Consider the following 17,589-nt stretch of genomic DNA (forward strand, 5'->3'; position numbering starts at 1 on the left):
ATGACTGCTTCAATCTTGATGGGATCGACAGAAATCCCATCTCCTGAAATAATATGATCGAGAAAGACAACTCGATCCAACCAGAACTCACACTTAGATAGCTTGGCAAACAACTGCTCAACCCGCAAAATCTGCAAGATGATCCTCAAATGCTCTGCATGGTCAGTACGGTTCTTTGAATAGATAAGAATATCATCGATGAAGATAATAACAAACTCATCCAAATAGCGTTGAAATATACGTTTCATATACCCACCCATAAAAACCGATGGAGCTTAGTCAAACTGAACGTCATGACTATAAACTCAAAATGACCATACCTCATTCTGAATGCAGTCTTAGGAACATCTTTTTCACACACTCTCAACTGATATATCCCGAACTCATATCAATCTTCGAATAGACAGAAGAACCCTGCAGTTGATCAAAAAAGTCATCTATTCTAGGTAAAGGATACCTGTTTTTTACCGTCGCTTGATTCAGTTGACGGTAATCAATACAGAGCCGCATAGAACCACTCTTCTTCCGAACAAAGAGAACAGGAGCACCCCAAGGCGAAACACTAGGTCTTATGTATCCCTTTTCAATTAAATCCTTAAGTTGTTCTTTCAATTCTCTCAATTTGACCGGTGCCATAGGATAAGGAGCTTTGGAAATAGGTTGAGTACCGAACAATAAATCAATGCTGAATTCGATCTCTCGGATAGGCGGCAATCCAGGAATCTCATATGGTAAAATGTCAGCAAATTCTCTAACCACTGGTATATCAACCAATTCAGGGCTAGATTTCAGTACGTCAACTTCATAAACCAAAAATCCCTCTGCACCTCTATGTAACAAATGAGTCATCGATAACACAGAAATCAAAGGAATTCTAGATCGAGAACCCTTACCAAAGAATTTCCACTCGTCTGCCATTTCAGGTCTGAATCTGAAAACCTTCTGAAAACAATCGACGGTTGCCATGTACTTGGTTAAAGCATCTATACCAACAATACAGTCAAAATCTGATAGCCCAAGTACAATACAGTCGAATTCTAACAAATTCTCCTCAAATCGAAGTTCACAATTCCTGACTAATCTGACAGAAACAATTTATCCACCCAAATGTGAAGTAACAACTACTACAGTAGGCAAAAGCTCAGTAGGCAAAGCATGCATCAACATAAATTTTTCAGAGATAAAGGAATGAGAAGCACATGTATCTATCAATACATGAGCATAATAATCTAAAATCGAACAGTTACCTGCTATAACATCGTCAGGTGCTACCTGAGCCTGATCCTCTATCAGAGCAAAGACTCGTGCCTGCTGTCTCGGAGGCTGGTTTGCATTTGGGTTGCCTCCCTGTCTGTTCTGCTGCTGAGGCTGGAAGGAGTGAACCGCAGAAGTCTGCCTCTCAGGCTGAGCTATAGGTCTAGAAGAACTCCCACTATGAGCTCGATCTTTAACTCGCTGAGGACACACCTTAGCAAAGTGTCCAGGCTATTGACAGATATTGCAGTTCCCGAAAACTCCTACACATTGATCTTGGGCGTGTCTACCCCCACACTTGTTACAGAACAAAGATGAAAATCCAGAACTCTGTCCTGAACCGAACTGCTTGGAGCCACCGGAACTAGAAGAATTGTTCCCTGGCTTCTTGAACTGTTTCTCTTTGGCTCTGAAATGATCTTTTCTGTTACCGCTACTGCTTCCTCCTTCGTACCTCTGTGGTTGGTTCTGATAATGAGGTGGCTGATTATGATGCTGAAACGGTTGATTATGAGACTGTCTCGGCTGCTGAGGTACAAACGAAGTTCCTCTCTATCTCCACAAAACTACTTCATCTCCCTTTGCATGATTCACGGCATCCGCAAAGTTATCAGGCCTAGCAGTGTTTACCAACGTGAATATGTCGGGATTCAAACCATTAATGAACTGGTCGGCTTTTGCTTCTTCGTTTTCGGCAATGTGTGGTGCAAATCTCACCAAACTGTCAAACTTGGCTACATACTCCTCAATATTCAAATTTCCTTGCCTCAGAGTGGCAAACTCGGCTCCCTTATCCTCACGGTACAAAATTGGGAAAAACCGCTTATAAATCTCAGTTTGAAAAGAGTCCAAGTAATGAGTGTACCTCAATTATCCATGGCTCTCTTCGTCGTGATCCACCAATTTTTAGTAACACCACGAAGCTGATGAATGACTAACCTGGTTCGGCGGTCATCTGAATAATCAAGGGAATCGAACAACTGATCAATGTCATCCAACCAGCTCTCACAGTCAACAGGATTCTCTGTACCCTGCAAGATAGGCGGATTGAATGACTGAAACCTCTTCAGCAAGGTTTCCATAGGCGTCGCTGTGGCATACATGTGAACAGTTTCTGTACTAGCTTGCTCGTTCGGAGGAGTAACTGGCGGTGGGTTTCTGTTAATAACTCAACGAGGACACATCTGATAATCAAAGGTTATGACACAAGATATCTCAATTGCTACAATTCGGTGCCCTTTCAACCTCTCAGAATTTCGGATACAAGTCGATAACAAAAACAGTTATATCTCAAGTAGTCCATGCTTTATAAATTAAATCACATAATCATGTAATTCAAATAATTCTCAAATAATAAAGCATGCTCGCATGAAATTTAATAATCAATTAAATAACTCAATCACATGAGAGGAACCAAAATACGCGGACTCGATCTTACCCCGCTTACTTCTAGTTCAACCAAGAACTTATCGCTCTGATACCACTTAATGTGAGACCTCGGTTCTAAACATCTAATCTCAGATTAAACAATAAATAAACATACAAGATCCAATATTTAAAAGCAATAGAATAAAATAATTTTTTTTTAAAAAAATACATGCCCGGACCCCGTGCACACATCTGTGCACGGGTCCGTGCATTTAACTAAAGCACACACGGACCCCGCACCACTTCCGTGTCCGGGTCCGTGCTTAAAAATTGCAATAAAAACCTGAGTTTCTCTCCGACCACACGGACCCTCACCCGGAGGTGGCACGGGGTCCGTGCACTCGAAACAAAGGCATACTTCAAGCTTGCGAGGGGACACGGACCCTTGCACGGACGTGGCACGGGGTTCGTGCCGTGCTGCACCAGAAAGGAAAAACATGACAGGACAAAAACCATGCTAACACACCCAATTCTTCAATTCCACAATGCTACAAACTTAATAAAACATGCATAAAGTGTACAAGGTAGATCTAGAGTTGTACATTATTCAAATCAGTAGAACATGCTTCGGTTCTAGATTACAATCCAAATACAAAACAAGTTCGAATTACAATTTGACTTCTAAAAACATCGAGTCCTCACTTTACTCAACTCAACCCCTAGCATGCTGCCTCTGACTTGATCCTGCCCCACCTATCGCCAAGTACACATACAAAACAAAGCAACTGTAGCACCAAGAACTTCTAAAATTTGAAAATCATGCCTAAAATTATTTTTAGTATTTATATTTTAATTTCTTGAAGTTAATTGTTTAAGTTTTAGTTAAAGATAGAATTGTTCGATTTATTTGGATTAAATGCCTTGAATTGTTTGGTCTAGTAGTTTCTGTCCCGGCAGGCGACGACGGTGGGCTTCGGTGGTTTATTTTCAAGATTTTTAATTTTAAGATTTTAAGTTAGAGGTAAAAGGGGGGTTTTGGCCAAAAATGCAAATTTTGAATTTTTAGGGGTCAAAAAGCAATTTTACCATTTTCTTGGGTTATTTCCTAAATTTTCCATAAAATATGATTTTATTAAATCCGGGTTAGTGGAATTTCAATCAAAATGTTGTGAGTTGAAATTTAAAATTTAGAAGTTTGAAAATAGCAAAAAGTTTGAGGTATAAAGTTTTAATAGTACAAGTAGTACTTTTGCTAGTACAAGTGAAATTTTAAAACACTACACACAATACACTACACTTTTAATTTACACTATCATTAAAACATTTCAATAAAAAAAAATCAAGACACAAACCCTAACTCCAAAACCCTAGCCCTAGCCGCCCACCCCCCTTCTCCCTTGAAGCTCCCTCTCGGCCAAGTGCCTTCCGCCGCTGCCGCCGTCCACCGCCGTCCCCACTGCCGGAGGAGCTCCACAAGGAGCTTAGCTTGGAGTTTGACCTAGAGTTCTTCCCTCCATCTCCCCTTATTTTCGAAATTATTGGGTAAAAGGTTGAAAGGCAAGTGTAGCTACTCCTTTGGGCTCACATTCAAGCAATATCTACCCCCACCCTTATGATTTCTTGCAATATTTTCGAGAATGCATGTTGTTAGAAGGTTAGGGTTTCGAATTTTTCATGTTTAGGGGCTGATTTTTTCTAAATATGTTAGGGAGTTGAGTTTATGTGGATTAATGTTGAGTATATGTGCATTGACATGGAATTAATTGAGTGTCCTTGCCAAAATTCGAAATTTCAGATTGTATATGGACCTAATTTCGAAATTTTGCATGTGTAGGGGCTGAAATTTAATTGATGTTGAAGTATTTAATGGTCTTGCATTGGTCTTGATTGATTGTTCAACATTTTGGAGTTTTGATGGTTAATTCTTGATGTTCTTGATATGTGTTGTGAAAGTGTGGATTGAGTGTAGCCCAAGTATTTGGGAAAAGTCCTAAGAGAGGTTATTTGAGGTGTTTGGGTGTTTGGTGTGGAGATAAGTTGAGGAAAGTGGGCTAAGTGTTTGAATTGTTGGAATTGGAGGTGTGTGAGTGTGCAGGGCAGCACTGTTCACGGGGCAGGGCAGGGTCGTGGATGAGGTCTGGGCAGGGTTAGGCTATTCCATGGTAAAGTTCATGACGTTGTGGTCGCGTCGATATAAAATGGGCTCGATTCGGATAAGAATTGAGTGAGTTATGGATTTTTCAAAATTGGGTGCAAGTGCAGATTTTTTCCTTTGAATAGGGGCTGTCCGATTTTTGTGTTTTGTAAATTTGCTCTTTTGATCTTTTGATGATACCACCTATTCCTTGGGATGATTTGGAGTGTTTGTTGAGTGTCGGTTCAAGCGGGACGGGTTTTGGATAAGGCATGACAAAGTTAAGGGCTTTTCGGTTTACTTGCTCGAGTTAAGCCAAGTTTGAGAGTTTTGTTGGGTAAGTTGTCTTCTTTGGACTTAGGGGCAGCCACTCATCCACCTTAAACTCACATTTTCGAGTCGAGTCACATGTCTTAAAGATTGCTTATTCGTGTGCATTTGACGTGTTCTTGAGTTTAATAAAGAAAAAGGAAGTTTACTTGTTTGCATGCCATTTAATGTATGAGTTGAGTCTTTATAAATGAAAAGGGAAAAGAAAGCAAATATTTTTGAATGAAGTGATCTGTTTGTGACAAGAGGGGTGTTGCTAGGCCGGGGGATGCCTCGGTCTACTCACCAAGAGGTTATAGAGGTTAGGCAAGGAGCAAGAGACATCTTGTTTACCCTTGCCACAGAGGGGCAATGTGGGATCGGGAGGCATCTCGGTCTCCTTGCCATAGAGGGGTTAAGTTAGTCGGGAGAAATCTCGTCGTCTTGCCGGCATAGTGCACTGCAGCCATGATCATGATCGAAACAGAGGGTCACAAATCAGGGATCGGATTTCAAAGAGGAAAAAGTAAAGAAAAGTTTAAAAGTTAAAGTTTCACAATTTTAGTTGACTCGTTTTGCATAGATGTCAGTCTTTCAGTTATGCATGAGTCTAAGTTGAATGTTATGAAAGTTAAAGTTTATCATAGTGTGAGTTCATTAATGCATGATTTCTATATCTTTCTAGTTCCATGCATATTACAGTTTAAGTTGAGTTTTTGCATCACGTATTTTAAACCCTTGTTATTATCCTAGTTATGCTTGTTGAGTCTTTAGACTCACTATGCTTGAATGTTTGCAGGTGAGGATTTTGTGGAGGAGACGGAGGGGCGTGATCTACTGGGATGAGGCCATCGGTAGTGCAAGGCCCAGTGACCGTTGCTTCCTTTTTGTTTATGTTTTTCCGCACAGTTATCGAATTTGTAATAATGAAGTATTATTTGAGATCTTGTAGTATTTATAGCCAGGATGTGCATTCCCTGTGCTACAGCTTATGTTTTGAAGTACGTTTTCCGCTTTTGCAAGTTTATGATTATCGTTGGAATTAATTTTAAATGCTTTAGTTTACTTTATGCTGTAACCGGGAGGTGGTAACTAGGATTGCATGTTTATGTTTAACGCACTTAAGTTTTGAAGTCAATTTTCTTTCCTTATTTAAATTGCTGTTTGAGTCTTGATGGCTTATTTGTTTTACAAATAGGTCATGGCAAATTTTTTTTAAAAATCCGTAATTTTCCTTTATTTTAATTATAGTCTAGTAGCGAGTAGTTAGGGTCATTTCAGTTGGTATCAGAGCACGGTCTTGGTTTGGGCTGAGCCTACTGCCGGTTGCTGAAACTCAGGGGATCTCGCCTCAAAGTCTGTAAGATTTAAGTTTAATGTCTCTATTTGTTTAAGTTTTGATGTATTAGTTTCTTGAGTTATTGAGAAGTTTAAATTTGAAGTAAAAATATTTTCTAAGGCATGAAATTTGAATGTTGGATTTTCTCAATGCGTTTAGATGGCTCGTCGTCATGATCCGCGTGCAGTTACGCCTCCACCGCCTCCACCGGCGCCGCAGGTGGATATAGGAGGGCAGGTGCTAGCAGGATTGGCCCGTATCCTCGAGCGTCATGTGGATGCTCCTGTTGCTAGATCGGAGACTACTTATGAGCAGTTTCGGAAGATGAATCCGAAGGACTTCGCTGGCACCACTGATCCGTTGATAGCGGAGGGTTGGATCCGCTCCCTTGAGGTGATCTTTCGCTATATGCAGATGGGAGATCCAGATAGAGTGAGATGTGCTGTGTTTCTCCTCCAGGATGATGCCGCCCTCTGGTGGGAGGGTATGGAGAAGATTGTGAACCCAGCTACTCTACCTTGGGCTGAGTTCAAGAAGTTGTTCTTTGAGAAGTACTTTACTGCTGATGTGAGAGCCCGTTTGAAGACGGAGTTTATGAGCTTGAGGCAGGGTGATCTGTCGGTAGCCCAGTTCGTGGTGAAGTTTGAGAGAGGCTGCCATTTCGTGCCGTTGATTGGAGATGATGAGAAAGAGAAGCTGGAGCACTTTCTTGTAGGGCTTCGACCTACCATCCGTAGGGATGTGCTGATGGCTGAGCCATCTGATTATGCTTCAGCACTGAGGCGTGCCTTGAGGTCCGAGCAGACGCTGAGAGATATTAGCGCGGAGGCGCATGGCAAGAGGCCCTTCCCTCATCAAGGCCACTCTCAGCAGCAGCAGCACGGCAAGAAGCCGTATCATGGGCCCCCGAGACAGCAGGGACAGCAGGCACCGCAGGGGCGTCAGGCCCAGAGACAGGTTCCTCCCAAGGCTGGGGAGAAGCCTATTTGTCAGTTTTGCCATCGTCCGCATTTTGGGAAGTGTTTGAAGGATGCTGGAGTTTGCTTCAAGTGCAAGAAGCCAGGACATATGTCTACCCATTGTCCAGAGCTGAGGAGGCCCGTGCAGGGCAGAGTGTTCGTGATGGAGGCCGAGCAGGCCGACCCAGACACTACTCTTCTCACAGGTAATATCTTAACTTTTGGGTTAGAGCAGTTAAAGATTTGTTGATGCATGCGACTCTAAATCTTTGCTTGTTTGAGGTTTTACTCTAGTAACTTGTTGCATGCCTTAGGACCTTTGACTGTTTAGCATGAATAGTATCTTGTTTGGGAATTGTTGAATTAGAATGAGCCTAAGTAGAACTCGTGGTTTTAACTTCAACCTTTCGTTGTTGTAACTACTGCTATGCAGGTAGGATTGTTGTGGCAGGCGTAGCCACGAGGGCCTTATTAGACTCAGGGGCTACCCATTCCTTTATATCGGAGTCTTTTGCCCTTGAGAGGGGCATTCAGAGCGAGGAATTGGAGGTTGGATTCTCAGTTACTATCCCCTCAGGGGAAGAGCTATCCACCAGGAGCTTGGTGAGAGACCTTGTATTGCTTTTGCAGGGTCAGTCAGTGGTAGCAGACCTCATAGTGCTACCTTTGCCAGAGTTTGACCTGATTCTTGGGATGGATTGGATGACGAAGAATGCGGTGATGATAGATTTTCAGCAGAGGTCAGTACTAGTCAGGCCTGAGGGCGAGGAACCGTTTTGGTTTGAGGCTGCTAAGAGCTTGAGGAAGACTCGATTCATTTCTACTTTGCAAGCTCAGAGGCTTGTACTTAGTGGGTGCGAGTCATTTCTAGCCAGTTTATCTTTGACAAAGCTGCCAGAGCGACCAGTTATTTCTGATGTGGCTATGGTCAGGGAGTTTGAGGATGTGTTCCCTAGCGATGTTGTGGGAATTCCGCCCGATAGAGAAGTGGAGTTCTCTATAGATTTGATTCCCGGTACTGTGCCTATCTCCAAGGCACCGTACAGATTGGCTCCTACCGAAATGAAAGAGTTAAAAGAGCAGATTCAAGAGTTGCTTGACAAGGGATTCATTCGCCCTAGTTTCTCCCCATGGGGCGCACCAGTTCTCTTCGTTAAGAAGAAGGACGGTAGTCTAAGATTGTGCATAGACTACCGAGGTTTGAACGGAGTGACGGTGAAGAACAAGTACCCATTACCTAGGATCGAGGACCTCTTCGATCAATTGCAAGGTGCATCCGTCTTTTCGAAGATTGATCTTCGTTCAGGTTATCACCAGTTGAAGGTGAAGGAGTCAGATGTGGCGAAGACAGCTTTTAGGACTCGTTACGGTCATTACGAGTTCCTTGTGATGCCGTTTGGGATGACGAATGCGCCAGCGGTTTTCATGGATCTTATGAACCGCGTGTTTCAGCCTTACTTGGACCGCTTTGTCATTGTTTTCATCGATGACATCCTCATTTATTCGAAGGATAGAGTGGAGCATGAACAGCATTTGAGGACCGTTCTTGAGGTGCTTCGAGAGCACAAGTTGTTGGCCAAGTTTGATAAGTGTGAATTCTGGTTGGAGAAAGTTGCTTTCTTGGGTCATATTATTTCTAAGAGCGGTGTGGAAGTAGACCCTTCAAAGGTTCAAGCAGTGAAGGAGTGGTCTATACCGAGGAGCGCGTCTGAGATTCGCAGTTTTCTTGGATTAGCCGGTTATTACCGAAAATTTATCAAGGGTTTTTCCTCCATTGCTGTGCCTATGACAGCGTTGACTAAGAAGAACACCAAGTTTGTTTGGAGTGCCGAGTGTCAAAGGAGCTTTGATACTTTGAAGGAAGCTCTTACGACAGCGCCAGTGTTGACCATGCCATCCGGGCAAGGTGATTTTGTGGTGTATACTGATGCTTCCAAGTTGGGATTGGGAGCAGTTCTGATGCAGCGAGACAGAGTTATTGCCTATGCTACTAGGCAATTGAAGGAGCACGAGAAGAACTACCCTACTCATGACTTAGAGTTGGCAGCGGTAGTGTTTGCTCTTAAGATTTGGAGACACTATCTTTACGGAGAGAAGAGTCAGATCTTCACAGACCACAAAAGCCTCAAGTACTTCTTCACCCAGAAGGAGTTGAATATGAGGCAGCGTAGGTGGTTAGAGTTGGTGAAGGACTATGACTGCAATATTAGCTACCACCCTGGTAAAGCTAATGTGGTTGCAGATGCTTTGAGCAGGAAGACTGCAGTGATTACCTCCTTGTCAGTGTCTAGACCGTTGCAGGCTGAGATTCAGAGGTATGGTCTTGAGTTTTATGCGAGTGGTAGAGCTCCCCGTTTGTCTTCCCTTAGTGTGCAGACTACACTTTTTGATCGTATCCGTGCAGCGCAGTCAGTTGATGAGCAGATCAGGAAGTGGAGACAGAGAGATGAGGAGAAAGGCAGCGGTTTGTATGCTGTGGTAGATGGGATTGTGAGGTACAGAGGTAGATTTTGGGTTCCCGCAGGTGATTCTCTGCGAGTTACTATCATGGCAGAGGCACATACATCGCCGTACTCAATCCACCCTGGAAGTACGAAGATGTATCGGGATCTTCAGCAGCTTTATTGGTGGCCAGGCATGAAAAGTGACATTGCCCGATTCGTGTCAGAATGCCTGACATGCCAGCAGGTTAAGGCGGAGCATCAGAGACCCGCCGGTTTGCTTAAGCCTCTCCCTATTCCGGAGTGGAAGTGGGAGAATATTTCCATGGATTTTGTCGTGGGATTGCCGAAGACATTGAGAGGTTCGAATGCCATTTGGGTGATTGTAGACCGTCTCACTAAGTCGGCTCACTTTTTACCGGTGAAGATGAATTTCACGATGACTCAGTTCGCGGAGTTGTATATCCGGGAGATAGTCAGACTACATGGTATTCCAGTCTCCATAGTGTCTGATAGAGATCCACGGTTTACTTCGTCTTTTTGGAAGAGTCTTCATTCTGCTATGGGTACGAAGCTACTTTTTAGCACCGCCTTTCACCCGCAGACTGATGGCCAGTCAGAGAGGGTGATTCAGATTTTGGAGGATCTTTTGAGGGCATGTGCTATTGATTTTCAAGGTAGTTGGGAGTCGAGACTACCACTAGGGGAATTCGCGTATAATAACAGTTTTCAGTCCACTATTGGCATGGCTCCCTACGAGGCACTATATGGGAGGAAGTGTAGATCTCCAGTGTTGTGGGATGAGATAGGTGAGAGATCAGACTTTGGTCCGGAGATTGTTCAGTTGACCACCGAGGTAGTGGCTAAGATCCGTGATAGGATGAGGACTGCCCAGAGTAGGCAGAAGAGCTATGCTGATCACCGGAGGAGAGACTTGGAGTTCTCGGTGGGTGATCATGTTTTTATCCGTATTGCACCCATGAAGGGTGTGATGAGGTTTGGAAAGAAAGGGAAGTTGGCACCGAGGTTCATAGGGCCCTTCGAAATTTTGGATAGGGTAGGGGTACTGGCTTATAGAGTGGCCTTGCCGCCTAACCTTGATAAGATCCATAATGTCTTCCATGTGTCGATGTTGAGGAAGTACATCTCGAACCCATCCCATGTGCTTAGTTCGGAACCGCTTCAGCTATCTCCTCACTTGACCCATGAGGAGAAGCCCATCCGGATTTTGGATAGACAGGAGAGAAGACTCCGTAACAAGTCGATTCCAATGATCAAGGTGAGATGGCAGAACCATTCGGATGAAGAGGCCACTTGGGAAGCAGAAGCAGATATCAGAGTTCGATATCCGAAGCTTTTTGGTAAGTTTTAATTTCGAGGACGAAATTTCTTCTTAGGGAGGGAGGAATTGTAGCACCAAGAACTTCTAAAATTTGAAAATCATGCCTAAAATTATTTTTAGTATTTATATTTTAATTTCTTGAAGTTAATTGTTTAAGTTTTAGTTAAAGATAGAATTGTTCGATTTATTTGGATTAAATGCCTTGAATTGTTTGGTCTAGTAAGTTTCTGTCCCGGCAGGCGACGACGGTGGGCTTCGGTGGTTTATTTTCAAGATTTTTAATTTTAAGATTTTAAGTTAGAGGTAAAAGGGGGGTTTTGGCCAAAAATGCAAATTTTGAATTTTTAGGGGTCAAAAAGCAATTTTACCATTTTCTTGGGTTATTTCCTAAATTTTCCATAAAATATGATTTTATTAAATCCGGGTTAGTGGAATTTCAATCAAAATGTTGTGAGTTGAAATTTAAAATTTAGAAGTTTGAAAATAGCAAAAAGTTTGAGGTATAAAGTTTTAATAGTACAAGTAGTACTTTTGCTAGTACAAATGAAATTTTAAAACACTACACACAATACACTACACTTTTAATTTACACTATCATTAAAACATTTCAATAAAAAAAAATCAAGACACAAACCCTAACTCCCAAACCCTAGCCCTAGCCGCCCACCCCCCTTCTCCCTTGAAGCTCCCTCTCGGCCAAGTGCCTTCCGCCGCTGCCGCCGTCCACCGCCGTCCCCACTGCCGGAGGAGCTCCACAAGGAGCTTAGCTTGGAGTTTGACCTAGAGTTCTTCCCTCCATCTCCCCTTATTTTCGAAATTATTGGGTAAAAGGTTGAAAGGCAAGTGTAGCTACTCCTTTGGGCTCACATTCAAGCAATATCTACCCCCACCCTTATGATTTCTTGCAATATTTTCGAGAATGCATGTTGTTAGAAGGTTAGGGTTTCGAATTTTTCATGTTTAGGGGCTGATTTTTTCTAAATATGTTAGGGAGTTGAGTTTATGTGGATTAATGTTGAGTATATGTGCATTGACATGGAATTAATTGAGTGTCCTTGCCAAAATTCGAAATTTCAGATTGTATATGGACCTAATTTCGAAATTTTGCATGTGTAGGGGCTGAAATTTAATTGATGTTGAAGTATTTAATGGTCTTGCATTGGTCTTGATTGATTGTTCAACATTTTGGAGTTTTGATGGTTAATTCTTGATGTTCTTGATATGTGTTGTGAAAGTGTGGATTGAGTGTAGCCCAAGTATTTGGGAAAAGTCCTAAGAGAGGTTATTTGAGGTGTTTGGGTGTTTGGTGTGGAGATAAGTTGAGGAAAGTGGGCTAAGTGTTTGAATTGTTGGAATTGGAGGTGTGTGAGTGTGCAGGGCAGCACTGTTCACGGGGCAGGGCAGGGTCGTGGATGAGGTCTGGGCAGGGTTAGGCTATTCCATGGTAAAGTTCATGACGTTGTGGTCCCGTCGATATAAAATGGGCTCGATTCGGATAAGAATTGAGTGAGTTATGGATTTTTCAAAATTGGGTGCAAGTGCAGATTTTTTCCTTTGAATAGGGGCTGTCCGATTTTTGTGTTTTGTAAATTTGCTCTTTTGATCTTTTGATGATACCACCTATTCCTTGGGATGATTTGGAGTGTTTGTTGAGTGTCGGTTCAAGCGGGACGGGTTTTGGATAAGGCATGACAAAGTTAAGGGCTTTTCGGTTTACTTGCTCGAGTTAAGCCAAGTTTGAGAGTTTTGTTGGGTAAGTTGTCTTCTTTGGACTTAGGGGCAGCCACTCATCCACCTTAAACTCACATTTTCGAGTCGAGTCACATGTCTTAAAGATTGCTTATTCGTGTGCGTTTGACGTGTTCTTGAGTTTAATAAAGAAAAAGGAAGTTTACTTGTTTGCATGCCATTTAATGTATGAGTTGAGTCTTTATAAATGAAAAGGGAAAAGAAAGCAAATATTTTTGAATGAAGTGATCTGTTTGTGACAAGAGGGGTGTTGCTAGGCCGGGGGATGCCTCGGTCTACTCACCAAGAGGTTATAGAGGTTAGGCAAGGAGCAAGAGACATCTTGTTTACCCTTGCCACAGAGGGGCAATGTGGGATCGGGAGGCATCTCGGTCTCCTTGCCATAGAGGGGTTAAGTTCGTCGGGAGAAATCTCGTCGTCTTGCCGGCATAGTGCACTGCAGCCATGATCATGATCGAAACAGAGGGTCACAAATCAGGGATCGGATTTCAAAGAGGAAAAAGTAAAGAAAAGTTTAAAAGTTAAAGTTTCACAATTTTAGTTGACTCGTTTTGCATAGATGTCAGTCTTTCAGTTATGCATGAGTCTAAGTTGAATGTTATGAAAGTTAAAGTTTATCATAGTGTGAGTTCATTAATGCATGATTTCTATATCTTTCTAGTTCCATGCATATTACAGTTTAAGTTGAGTTTTTGCATCACGTATTTTAAACCCTTGTTATTATCCTAGTTATGCTTGTTGAGTCTTTAGACTCACTATGCTTGAATGTTTGCAGGTGAGGATTTTGTGGAGGAGACGGAGGGGCGTGATCTACTGGGATGAGGCCATCGGTAGTGCAAGGCCCAGTGACCGTTGCTTCCTTTTTGTTTATGTTTTTCCGCACAGTTATCGAATTTGTAATAATGAAGTATTATTTGAGATCTTGTAGTATTTATAGCCAGGATGTGCATTCCCTGTGCTACAGCTTATGTTTTGAAGTACGTTTTCCGCTTTTGCAAGTTTATGATTATCGTTGGAATTAATTTTAAATGCTTTAGTTTACTTTATGCTGTAACCGGGAGGTGGTTACTAGGATTGCATGTTTATGTTTAACGCACTTAAGTTTTGAAGTCAATTTTCTTTCCTTATTTAAATTGTTGTTTGAGTCTTGATGGCTTATTTGTTTTACAAATAGGTCATGGCAAAATTTTTTTAAAAATCCGTAATTTTCCTTTATTTTAATTATAGTCTAGTAGCGAGTAGTTAGGGTCGTTTCAGCAACAGCCGGATAACTCCGGTGAGAATGATATTCCCAGTAAAAACAACATAACAAGCAATAAAAGTAATATATCAACAACATGCTTTCAAGACAACATAATCAAGTTAAGACGAATGAAATGCATGTCTTTAAAATCGGGATATCAACTCTGATAAACAAGGGATTGCTGCTATGCTTTTGGGATCCCGAGGATGAGATCACGTAACGACTCACCAACTCTCCCAATCGAGGTGGTGCCACGTATCCCAATCCCCTAGACTTTGGTGCGACTATAAGGAGTATGATGACACTAGGTGAACTTCTACAACCCAGGCCACTCGCAGTATAGCCCCCAAACGTCTAATCAAAAAGGGCGTACAACCCTCTGAAATCAAAGATTTGAGCTCGAGATGAATGCATAAGAAAAACATAAAGCATTAAGTCATATAACAGAAGCTCAAACAACAAAATACAAGTCCCACATTCTAGAACCAATATTGATGCAAGTATGTGATTTTAAGGTAAACTCAAGAACCAACTGTCTTGAGTGTGCTATCCCGCTAAAACGATGTCTTCTTGTACCTTTCAATGCAATAGCTCCAACTCTGGATACACTACAAAAAAGGTTATATCAAAATCTATACAACCTAAACAACAACAACACTCAAGGTAAACTCTTTACCGCTCTTCGTCCAACTCTTCGACGATCGACTTCCGCTAACTTTGGGCTCGACAAACTTCAAACAAATCTGTATGGAGGCAAAATAAGATCAACAACGACGAACAAACCCAATAGACAAAGTTCTACAATTCAAACGGTTCAAAATCCCAAAACTCAAACCGACGGCATAACGGCTATAAACTGATCAAACTGAAAACACAAAAAGCAGTACAGCATTGCAAAAAACTCAAATAAATGATAAAACAACAATAACAATCCGAATCCAACAAATCACAAAACCCCCATTTTTGAATTATGCTTCCGAAAATCATAACAAATCCGAACGACGCTCTATTTCAAAATCGACTGAGAATAATCGATAATAACTATCTCAAGAACGACATAACCGAAACTCAATAGATTCTAACAACATCCGAAAATAGAAGTATAACTGATCGGAGAAAAACTTACTATAGAACCCAGCTCTCGCTGCCGGGATCGCTAATCTGTCTTCGAATTAAAATTCTAACGGACGGATCGAGCAGAAACTGGGATTAGAAATCTTGAAAGAGGCATTTTCCAAGCTTCCATGGAGAGGACACGATTTTGAGAGATGATGGAATAGTAGGAATGACTTAGTCAAGTCAAATAATATAACAATTCCACTTTTTGCGTTTTGGTCCCTGAAAATTCCAAAAATTGCAAAATAGACCTTGATAAAAAACAAATCGGCTCTTGAACTCTGTAATCTCCGATTATCTCAAATAAACTCAATTAAGATAAATTTGGGGCGTTACAATTAGGATTGCTTGTTTGATTGGTTGGTTTTTTGACTTTCTGGAATTGGTACGATTTCTTGGCATGTTATCCAGTATCATTAGAAATAGGGATCCTCTTTTGAGGAGTTGAAACAGTTTTTCAACATGCTTTTGAAAATTATCTGAGCTTGAGTACTGGCGATCATTCAGATACCGATGGGTAGGCTAAGAGGACCATCAGTACTTTGGGAAACATGTCAAGAGAATGTGTGTTATGTTTTGGCCCAGCTGACAAGATCTTATGATGTTGATTGAAAAATCTTACAAAAATATATATGATATTAGTTTTGGGGTGACACAATTGAGGTTGTGTAAGAGCCATGATGTATTACTCTCTGAATTTTGATATTGTTGGAGTTTTAGTTAACATAATGGTTTGTTCAAAAATATGTTACACGTATCTTTGCTGAGATGATATGTGACATATTAGTTTTACATCTGTTTGAAGCATAGTTTGATGTTGATTGTACATATGGGAAATATTTATTCCTATCATAGATCTGTAAGTTTATGTATTACGGATTAAGATTATTCTCTTGTTTTAGTCCAGTGACAAATAGAAGCATGTAATAAGCTATTTGGGAGTTTGAGTGTGTTTGCATCTAAGAGCAACCTGAACTTTGAATTTGAACTTCAGATCCAGTATGATATGTGGATTCATTCTCAGGTATAACCTAGACCTGGATTCGAGAATGAAATATTTTAAATATGGAGAGAATGTAGTAACCCAAGTTCCATTTTATGTGATTAAAGTGACTAAATATGTTTAAAATGAATCAAAAACATTCTTCATTCTTGCCACTTGCTTCAGTCTCTTTGGAAGGGGTTTGTTCGACCGATATTGTTGGGATTGTTTGTGTGTGTAGAAGAAGTGTGAATACACACTTTTAAAATATTTTAAAAAATTTTCTATCAAATCCAATGGTATTGTTAGGATCAGCTAAACAAGACTGTTTTTCTTAACATAAAAACCGGTTTGGACCACAAAGATAGTGGGATAAACGGTCCAAAAGTTTTTGTGAATATTTTATATTTTGGCAAACACAAGTAACAAAATAAATAATCAAGTAAAACAATAAAACAAGAATTATGGAAGTTCGAAGGTAAGAAATCCTTTTATGTCTCCCTTTATTCCACTTAGGAAGGAATTCACTAGAAGTATTTGGTTTATACACTCTTTGTATACAACCCAATGCAATTGTAGGATTTTTCCCTTGTTTAGATCGAAACTCCAAGTTTACAAAAAATTAAGATACTAATTCTTAACAACAGTACAACAACACAAATATGATAATGGATGAATCTGTATATTCAAACTGGTGAGCAACTCTATCTTCAACGGTTTAATCTGAATTTTTAGAAGTTGACTCTAAGCTTGTAGTGATACTTGATGATCTGAATGGACTTGTTGTGTGGGAATTTTGTGTAGAAATAATGTAAATCTTGCTAGTACTCAAAAGATGCAAGCTTGTGATAATGCCAGAGTTAGCTTCAGCTGTGTTAAGAGCAGTTCTTCTTGTTTTCTTGCATCCTCTATTTATATTCTTCATGCCAACATTCGATTGCACTCTATATGTAATGCGAAGTGTATAGATGCCCCAAATCATCTTAACTCTTTGTACCATATTAATAGATGTGAGACAGTATTTTTCCCAAAATAAATGAGAGAGGTTACTGCAACTATTCAAGTATGTCGTCTGCAGATTCCATTTTCGGTAAAGATTTTAATATATGGTTTTTGCGCGTTTATGGCCATTAATATGTCTAATATTTAAGGTACTTGGAGTGTGACTCTTCTTGCATGAACTTTGTGCTTGATGTATCATTCAACGGAAATAATTTCAATGATAATATTTCCAACACTTCAATGATTTGAGCAGTTAGAGCTTGTACACAAAATTTGTCATCGGCTTGGGCAACTGAGCGGCTTAAGCTTTTATGGACAGTTCCAACTTCTATAGATGTTCAACGATCTTGA

At 41.0% G+C, this 17,589-nt stretch overlaps 1 protein-coding gene across 1 annotated transcript; it reads left to right on the forward strand.

Moving 5' to 3' along the window:
- Window positions 1–5,984: 5,984 nt before the first annotated feature.
- Window positions 5,985–17,589, forward strand: LOC140862815 (uncharacterized). Its single transcript, XM_073265859.1, has 3 exons — window positions 5,985–6,066; window positions 6,564–7,137; window positions 17,492–17,589. Exons 1-3 carry the CDS (start codon window positions 5,992–5,994, stop codon window positions 17,587–17,589), a joined length of 747 nt encoding a protein of 248 aa, XP_073121960.1. The 5' UTR covers window positions 5,985–5,991.

Source organism: Henckelia pumila, chromosome 4, assembly GCF_033568475.1.
Source record: "Henckelia pumila isolate YLH828 chromosome 4, ASM3356847v2, whole genome shotgun sequence".
Lineage (NCBI taxonomy): Eukaryota > Viridiplantae > Streptophyta > Magnoliopsida > Lamiales > Gesneriaceae > Henckelia > Henckelia pumila.

Excerpts from the sequence above, each read along its gene's own strand:
- LOC140862815 (XM_073265859.1), top strand. The coding sequence starts at position 5,992 with ATGAAGTATTATTTGAGATCTTGTAGTATTTATAGCCAGGATGTGCAT. Across the intron at positions 6,067-6,563 it reads GCTACAGCTTATGTTTTGAA|ATGGCTCGTCGTCATGATCC; the intron begins GTACGTTTTCCG and ends CAATGCGTTTAG. Across the intron at positions 7,138-17,491 it reads AGGGCTTCGACCTACCATCC|TTAGAGCTTGTACACAAAAT; the intron begins GTAGGGATGTGC and ends TGATTTGAGCAG.